Here is a 9,647-nt window from a genome sequence, read left to right on the forward strand (position 1 = left end):
CTTAACAAAAAGTTGCATCCACCTAGACAAGTCCAACTTCAAAAATGACACTTTTTTTAACAAATATACAACTCAAATAACACATTCAAGAAATTCAATAAATAAATACTTTTTTTTTTTTTTTTTTTTTAAATTTGGTATTATTATTATTATTATTATTACTATTATTATTACTATTAATAGTACATACATCAAATTATTTACATTTATATATGAAAAAAATAAATCAATAAATATTTAAAGATTTTTTTTAATTGTATATTTTATTTATTATTATTATTATTATTATTTGCATGCACATACATACATAGACTTCTATATTTACATTTGTATATAAAACAATAAATCAATTAATAAATAAAAAATAAAATAAAAAAACAATAACAGTTGTGTTATACACATTTAAGTAAGAAATTCAATAAATACATTTTGGGGATTTTTTTTTTTTAATTTTTAATATTTTTAAAAATCTTTTTAATTATGTATTTTATTATCATTATCATTTACACATACATATCTCAACTTATTTACATGTATATATAAATTTTTTATTTGGGTATTTTTTAATTGTATATTTTATTTATTATTATTATTATGATGATTTGCATACACATGTAGACTTCTATATTTACACACACACACCTATATATATTTTCTAAGACAATAAATGAATAAATAATAAAATTTTTAAACAATAACACACAGTTGTGTCATACAGCTCAAACGCACATTTTAGTAAGAAATGATGCAAATGCAAAATTACAAGATCCACATTCCTGCTTTTGAACCCTTTTCAATTTCACTGTAAGTACGAGTCTAAGGTAATTATTCCAGTGGAAAATCGACTTTATGGTACAAATGCTGCCAATTGAGTTTAACTCGTATTGAACCTGAAGCATTCATTTAAAGTAAGTGATGGCCGAGGATCCAAGCATTTGGTTTTAATCGAACAGCCTTGCCACGAGTTACAGAGGCAGGGGTCTTTATTCATCAGGTGAGGTGCAATTTTTCCAAGTGTGCCGCCAGCGTCCTGCTCTTGCTTGAAGAACAAGCATGCAACATCTTGTCACTGGGATCCTACTGGCCTTTGAACTCTGTGACAAACTGTGGCTGCAGCGAGTGAGCGCGTACATGCAAGAGAGAGAGAGAGAGAGAGAGAGAGAGAGAGAGAGAGAGAGAGTTTGAATGCGTGCATGCGTCTATGTGCCTGCCTCCTGCCCACACACTCCCTCTTCTCTTGTTCTGCAGCAGGCAGACTGTTGCCTTGGAAACACAACTTGCTCCTGTCTGTTGAAAGTGAGAAAAAAATGCAGCTTTATTTATTTATTTGTCTAATTTATTTTCCTCTTTTCTTTCTGAGGGACGAGCGTACGCTCCTCTCTCATCAGGAGGGAGATACTGAAATGACTTCAGATGTGACAAGATTAGAACACTACTGATTTTTTTTCTCTTTGCATTTTGCGAATCCAACAACTGAAGCTCCTATTCAAGACCTGCTCTTCATTTCCATCTAAACAGCATTACAGCTGACTGTACGAAAACAAAAATGTATAAATAAATAACAGAACCACAAAGCCAAAAATACACACAGAACATGCACAATCTATCTAGACATTAATTGGCTATTTCCATTAACATGCAACTCATTTTCATAAAGCTGAAGGGTGCAATTTCTGCACCACTAATGTCACCAGCCAGAACGGCAAAAACAACTTGATTACACAAGAATAATAGCAGCTGCTGTTTAAAGGTGGTCTCTAGGGTGTTGCTAGACTGTTGCTAATGTGTTCTTAATGGTTGCTATGGTGTTACTATGGTGTTCTGGGGTTTTATACGATTCTAGGTGGTTTCTAGCATGTTGCTAGACTGTTATAAATGTTCTTGACGGTTGCTATGGCATTACTAGACTACTGGCAGGGTGTTCTGGGGTGTTACAACTCAATATGATCTCTAGGGTTTTGCTAGGCTGTTGGTAGGGTGTTCTGGGGTTTAATGTGATTCTATGTAATCACTATGGTGTTGCTTGACTATCGGTAGGGTGTTCTGAAGCGTTATGCATTTCTAGTTGGTGTTGCTAAGCTGTTGCTAATGTGTTCTTGATGGTAGATATGGCTTTGCTAGGCTGTTGGTTGGGTGTTACACAATTCAATATGGTCTCTAGGGTGTTGCTAGCCTGTTGCTAATGTGTTCTTAATGGTTGCTATGTTATTTCTAGGCTGTTGGTATGGTGTTCTGGGGTGTTATACAATTCAATATTGTCTCTAGGGTCTTGCTAAACTATTGGCAGGGTGTTATGGGGCGTCATGCAATTCTAGGTGGTCTCTAGGATGCTGCTAAACTGTTGGTAGGGTGTTCTGGGGTGTTATGTGATTCTAGGTGGTCTCTAGGGTGTTGCTAGACTATCAGTAGGATGTTCTGGGGCCTTATGTGATTCTAAGAGGTCTCTAGGGTGTTGCTAAGCTGTTGGTAGTGTGTTCTGGGGTTTTATGTGGTCTCTAGGGTGTTGCTAGACTATCGGTAGGGTGTTCTGTGGTGTTATGTGATTCTAGGTAGTCTCTAGAGTGCTGCTAGGCTGTTGGTAGGGTGTTATGGGTTTTATGTGGTCTCTAGAGTGTTGCTAGACTGCTACAAATGTGTTCTTGATGGTTGTTATGGCATTACTAGGCTGTTGGTTGGGTGTTATACAATTCAATACGGTCTCTAGGGTGTTGCTAGGCTATCGGTAGGTTGTTCTGTGGCATTTTACAATTCTAGGCGGTCTCTAGGGTGTTGCTAGGCTATCGGTAGGGTGTTCTGCGGCGTTAAGCGATTCTAGGTGGTCTCTAGGGTGTTGCTAGGCTATCGGTAGGTTGGTTTGTGGCATTTTGCAATTCTAGGTGGTCTCTAGGGTGCTGCTAGACTATCGGTAGGGTGTTCTGCGGCGTTAAGTGATTCTAGGTGGTCTCTAGGGTGCTGCTAGACTATCGGTAGGGTGTTCTGCGCGCGTTAAGCGATTCTAGGTGGTCTCTAGGGTGTTGCTAGACTATCGGTAGGATGTTCTGGGGTGTTATTTGATTCTAGGTGGTCTCTAGGGTGTTGCTAGGCTGTTGGTAGGGTGTTCTGGCATTTTATGTGGTCTCTAGTGTGTTGCTAGACTGCTGCAAACGTGTTCTTAATGGTTGCTTTGGTATTACTAGGGTGAGGTTGGGTGTTCTGGGGTGTTATACAATTCTAGGTGGTCTCTAAGGTGTTGCTAATTGTGTTCTTGATAGTTTCTACAGTTCCGGGGTGGTTGCTATGGTGTTTTAGTTGCTCTCTAGGGCATTGTGAGACTAGGCTGTTTGTTGCTTGGGCATTGTTAGATGTTCTCTAGGATGTTCTTAGTGGTAAGGCAGTTGAGAGAGTGTTCTCACTGGTTGCTAGGATGTTGCCCATTCTCTCTGTTTCTATGGTTGTGACTCAATCAGTCATCTCCCTAGTGCACTGCAAAGGAAGTCTGCTGTTCCCAGGAGAAAGTATTTTAACACTGAATATATTACACGTTGTTAAAGCTGTCAGAAGTAAACTCACTCTATACTTACTCTAAAAATACAAATTTCTTGTTTCAAGCACAAAAGTAAGGAAAGACGGAACCCTGTTGTTCATTCAAGTTGCGTGCTGGTTACATAAAACAGACGGTGTAGTATTCAACCTCACACACAACAGCAACAGAAACAAACACACACACGGACATCACACATGCTCATTGTGCGTACGAGGGCTGTTCTCTCCCTTCTGTTAATTTGGTCCTTGTCCCGTTCCACCGGTAACGCTTGCACAACAGGGAGAAACGCCCACAGACCCATTCATACAGCCAGAGAGAGAGAAAGGTGGAAACTGCACTGCAAAAGTGCCTCGTGTAGCACAAACACCTCCAAATACTGTGTAGGTGGAGTGTTTACAGGTCCAAACTGACCACTAAAGAGAAACGTCCTCAGAAAACAGGCTGAATGAGATTCCAGTTTACAGACAGCTTGCTGTGATGCATCCAATGAATGAAATTATGGATAAAGTCTCTGGATCAGCTTTGGAAAGAGGGAAATTAATGAAGAACTTCATATGGATTGGATATTTGAAAACAGGATATTTTCACATCAATCGACTCCAAGGAAATTAGAATAACTGACAGTCCTTATGTAAATGTAATAACAGAAATTAAAAAAGCAATTATGAATGATCTACAATATATATTGGAACATCCAAGCTATAAACTGATTAGGCAAGCTATATAATGTAATGTAATAGCACATTTATAAATAAATAATACACAAATCTATTTTTATTATTTTTAAATTTTATTTTTTATATAATATAGTAACTTATATTTTTATATAATATATACACACACACACACACACAAATATATAGTTTATATTAGAAGTATATATACACACACATTTATTTTTATTTTTAAAAATATGTATATCTTAGTAATTAATGTAATAATAATAATAATTATAATAATATATTTAATAAATGTATAAATATAAAATATTATTAATTATATATATATATATATATATATATATATATATATATATATATATATATATATATATATATATATATATATATATATAAAATACAATTAATTTTAAGGGGATACGCCACCCCAAAATGAAAATTGTCATTAATCACTTACCTCCATGTCGTTCCAAACCCGTAAAAGCTTTGTTCATCTTCGGAACACAATTTAAGATATTTTGGATGGAAACCGGGAGGCTTGTGACTGTCCCATAGACTGCCAAGTAAAATACACTGTTATTTTTGTTTTAATTTGCGTACAAAAAGTATTCACGTCGCTTCATAACGTTACGGTTGAGCCACTGCTGGCAGATGGAGCATTCTGATGATGCTTTTCATACTTTTCTGGACCTTGACAGTGTATTTTACTTGGCAGTCTATGGCACAGTCACAAGCTTCCCTGTTTTCATCCAAAATATCTTAAATTGTGTTTTCCCGAAGACGAACAAAGCTTTTACGGGTTTGGAATGACATGGGGGTAAGTGATTAATGACAACATTTTCATTTTTATATTTATATAAATATTTATATATTTCATCTAATATAATAGCAATTTAATACTACTATTACTACTGCTAATAATAATAATGAAAGAAATTATATATATATTTTTGGGTGAACTGTTCCTTTAAGCATACAAGCATTCGTTCATCAGCTCCCACGAGGACTTTACACACACCTACATAGTAGAGAAAAACAAATATAAGCTACCCAGAATCCCAGCAAAACTCTCAAGTTGTGAATCCTAATAAAACGGGTTCAACACATAGATTATTGTACATCATGAGACTCAACATGTCAGCATGTGGTTGGAATAGAGTTACGAGTGTTTTCATGACAGTTGAACGTCTGAGGATGATCAAACCAGCAGTGAAGGGGGTCGGTGGGGAGCATTTGAACACACTCACAGATAATAAATATCAATAAAATGCAGGAACACACACACATTTCTCTTCACAGGGATTTCATCTGATCCAAAGCACACATACATTCCAAGATAACGTTCCCTTTACACTCCAGGAGGTTTGAAACAGCACCTCCAGGTATTTTCAGACAAACACATTCTCACGCACACACACACACACACACACATGCAAACATATGTGTATAACTGTCATTACAATCCCTCTTCGCACCACAAGATCTGCAACTGCACCTTTAGCCGTTTCTTAACAAGCACACGCACACTAACCCGGGAGTGTTTTGGGCTTTGTGACGCTCATTAGACAGCGAGGCTGCAGGTACATGGCACGTTCCCATTAAATCTGCCACAATACCTCACTGAGCACACAAGACAGTGGAAATGCGCCAGCTTTACCAGTTAACCAGACACAAACAAAACACAAATACAGCCAATTCACACCAAGCCCCAGATTTTTTTGCCAGCCTGTTTTCGCAAACACTTTTACAGAGAGGCTAGTTCAATTTTCTAAGCTAAAAACTGGGAGAATGGTGAAACCCTACATGTTTTGTGGCTTTTATTAACTTTAAGATCATCTACACTACTATTCAAAAGCTTGGGGTCAGTAAGACTTAAAAACAATAATTAATTATTTTATTCAACAAGGACACATTAAATTGATTAAAATGTACAATTTAAATGTTATTTATCAAAGGATCCTGAAAAAAAAATGTAGCAACATTTCCACAAAAATTTTAAGTAGCACAACTCTTTTCAAAATTGATGATAAAAAAAAATGTTTTTTGAGCAGCAAATCAGCATATTAGAATGATTTCTGAATACTGAAGTAATGATGCTGAAAATACAGCTTTGCATTACAGGAATTAATCACATTTTAAAATATATTTAAATGGATTTTTTTAAACATTTTTACTGATTTACTGTATTTTTGATCCAATAAATGCAGCCTTGGGTAACATAAGAGATATCTTATGTCTTATCTTCTTATAAATCAAAACTAGGGTTTTTCTATCGTTTTAAAAATTGTTTTCCCTATGAGGCCCAAAAGAAACTGGTTGAGAGTACTTTTTTAACAATAATTGACTATGGTGATCTTGTTTACATGCATGCAGCTTCCTCTGTACTAAGAAAATTGGACTCTGTCTATCATGCAGCGTTACGTTTTGTATGTGGTGCAGAATACCGTACGCATCATTGTATTTTGTATGAATCTTTATCATGGTTCTCTTGTATCATAGGAGAAATTTACACATGTATGTATTTATTGCAAAGGCACTCCTTGGTAAATTACCATCATACATTACAAAATTTTTTAACTTTTTATACTAATGGTTATGGTACCAGATCGCAGCTGCATCTTTGTTTAAAAGTCCCAAGAGTATTCACTGAATTTGGAAAGCATGCTTTTTCTTTTTATGCCCCTAGGGTTTGGAACAACCTACAAAATGTATTGAAATTAGAGTCTTTGCCATCTTTGAGCACTTTTAAATTTATTCTGTATTCTACATTTAAAGAGTCTTGTAAATGTTTTTCTTGAACTTCGATCTATTTTTTGATTTGTTGGATTGTTTGTGTTTTAATTATTTATGTGTCTGAAACTATATGTGTGCTGCCGTTTTTGACCAGGTCTCCCTGGAAGAAGAGATTATTATATCTCAATGGGATTTTTTTCCTGGCTAAATAAAGGATAAATAAAAAATAAAATCCTCACTTACCCAAAATATTTGAAGAGTAGTGTATATGCTAATCACCTCCTAAACGTTCACGACAACTTTTTGCCGACCTGCATATGAAATTTCCACCAGATAAAAACATTACAAATCTTGATGACTCATCCTGCACTACGCAGAATTTCAACCAATCAACTGATCTCTAGAGTGAAATGTCCCTCCCCAATACCACCTGCAACCAATTAAAAACGAAACCTTTATTTTATGGTCTTTATTTAAAAATCTTTTATTTTGAAAATAAAAAAATGGACAATTCTTTCCAATCTAACACCAAAATGTAATTATGTTACGATTTTGTAAGCATTAAGGAATTACAATAGGAAATACATCAACACAGAACGGAAAACTGCATGTTCATGAGGTTTTCAAATGCTCTTTTACTGTTATGGTTTTTAACCAATCTTTTACTGTTAATGTCTAAATATGATTAAAATCTGTCTTAAAACATTTAAAATAGTTCAAAGAAACCCACATGCTTCAGTATTTTCTGAATATCTTGGCTAGGAAACACTACGTTCAGAAAAAAAAAAAAAAAAAAAAAACAGGATTTGGCTCCGCCCACTTTGAAATCTCGTTGGTCAATTCTCCTGCTGTGTTATTTTTTCTATTTACAAATTACAGCAGATATTAGAGTGAGCAGATTAAACCACTCGATTGATTTCATTCATAATGCATGCTGTTAAAGCTCCGCTTGCTAAAAACATTCTGGTTTGTGAGTCTTAATACACCGGTTTCTTTTCCAGCACTCTTAAAATGTTCTGAATGTCCAGAACGGACAATATCTCTCTCAATTAGTTTCACCCTCTATACTGACAAGCCGGGCTCCGAGTGCATCCCCTTGAACTGGCACAGCTCCCGGTTCACGCGTCTAAATTCAGCGACTGGCATCCTCTCCAGATGGCGGTGGAGGGTGTGAAGAGGATTTTGTTGAGGGGAAGCAGGACAAGCCCCTCTTTGCATCCGGCCAGCTCAATCCAACCTTTCCTTGTAAACAGGTAGGAGATCTGCACGCCGGCTGCCCGAGCAGGATGTGGGCATGCAGGGCGACCCACGTCACTGCTCTATAGACCGCTTGGGTCACATTCATGAGGCTTTGGCTCCTAGCGTGTGAAAGCTGAATGAAAAGGCAGCAGAGAAGGACATTTGGGATGAATATGCCTCGAATAAATGTACTGAAGCTGCAATCTGCCGTTGACGCCACTAGCAGGCTACAAGCAGCGAAGCGGCTGGAAAACACTTTAGCTTCTTCCTTGAGGGACATTTCAGCAATAAGAGACTTTACATGACCCGCTCACTTGCTACTTGTAAAAAAGGTATTTTAATGCTTCGTTTAAAAAAAAAAAAATTCATTTGATTGTTCTGTTATTTATTCTGATTATTTAGCCCATTTTTGATGGAAGATTTTGGCTTAGAAAAGGCTTGACATGTTGCTTACAGCCAACTTGAAAAACAGCACCAATGCCAATAATGTTAACCGATACCCAAGTAGATATTTAGGCATTATTTCAGCCAATTCACTCAAATCTGGTATGGAATGCCAACTTTTCAATTTTATTGAATTAATTCAATTAATGCTGGACAAAATAATACAGGCCAACATTCTTGTTGAATATTCTGTTTCAGTCAGAACTATGACAACTATTGGCCACCGATATTTATCGGCTGATTTTTCCTCAATTTACAACCATCAGCATATCGGCTATAAGGAAAAAGGCAGATGTAACAAACCGATGGTTTATTAATGAACTGTGTGAAGACACTGAGCTGTATAATGTCTGTTGCACAATCCTAGCACTGCTGTCTGCACTTTAATGCTTATCAAATAAAAAAGACAATAGATCACACACTATTCTTGACTAAATAACTTTTGTAACTTTCATAAGTATAGCGGACCACATCTGAATGATGACCAAAACTTTACTGATGTTTTATTAAGTTTATTGCGTCCTATTTCACTCCAAAAAAATCACCAAAAATCAAAAAAAAAAAAAAAAAAAAAAAAAAAAATCACATTAAACTCTCTCTCTCAGTTGCATTATCATCAACATACAGCGAATTACACAAAACACTTATTACTACTACCAGTAAGCAAATATATTCAGATCTCATGCCTTTTCGGGGGGTGCTTAATAAACTGACAAACTTTAAATCCGAAGAACTGCATGCTTTCATTACCCATATAGCTCTGTAGACTAGAAAACCCATCAGAATAAGAGTCCCGCCTTAGTAAAGGAGATCTCATACATATATAAACTTACAAAAATTATTAAAATGTATACAAAAACAAATTAGAAGATTAATCATAATAAAGTCTGTTACAATAAATAAGGATTAATATGTATTTAATTTATACAGTGAAGTGTTATTTTACATTTGTTTACTTTATTTCTGTACCTGAAAAATGTAAAACCTATTATTTAACCCTTATTTAATACGTATCTTAGTTCTGTTGT

The 9,647-nt window shown here is 35.7% G+C and overlaps 1 protein-coding gene across 1 annotated transcript in view; it reads right to left on the reverse strand.

Annotated features, from left to right (window-relative positions):
• Nucleotides 1-759: 759 nt before the first annotated feature.
• Nucleotides 760-9,647, reverse strand: part of LOC109050038 (arf-GAP with GTPase, ANK repeat and PH domain-containing protein 3-like) — a 37,731-nt gene continuing 28,843 nt past the window's right edge. Inside the window, exon 2 of the mRNA XM_042751869.1 lies at nucleotides 760-1,110. Within this exon, the coding sequence (XP_042607803.1) occupies nucleotides 1,067-1,110 (44 nt within the window). The 3' untranslated portion in view covers nucleotides 760-1,066. The remainder of the gene's footprint in view (nucleotides 1,111-9,647) is intronic.

Source organism: Cyprinus carpio, chromosome B24, assembly GCF_018340385.1.
Source record: "Cyprinus carpio isolate SPL01 chromosome B24, ASM1834038v1, whole genome shotgun sequence".
Classification (NCBI taxonomy): domain Eukaryota; kingdom Metazoa; phylum Chordata; class Actinopteri; order Cypriniformes; family Cyprinidae; genus Cyprinus; species Cyprinus carpio.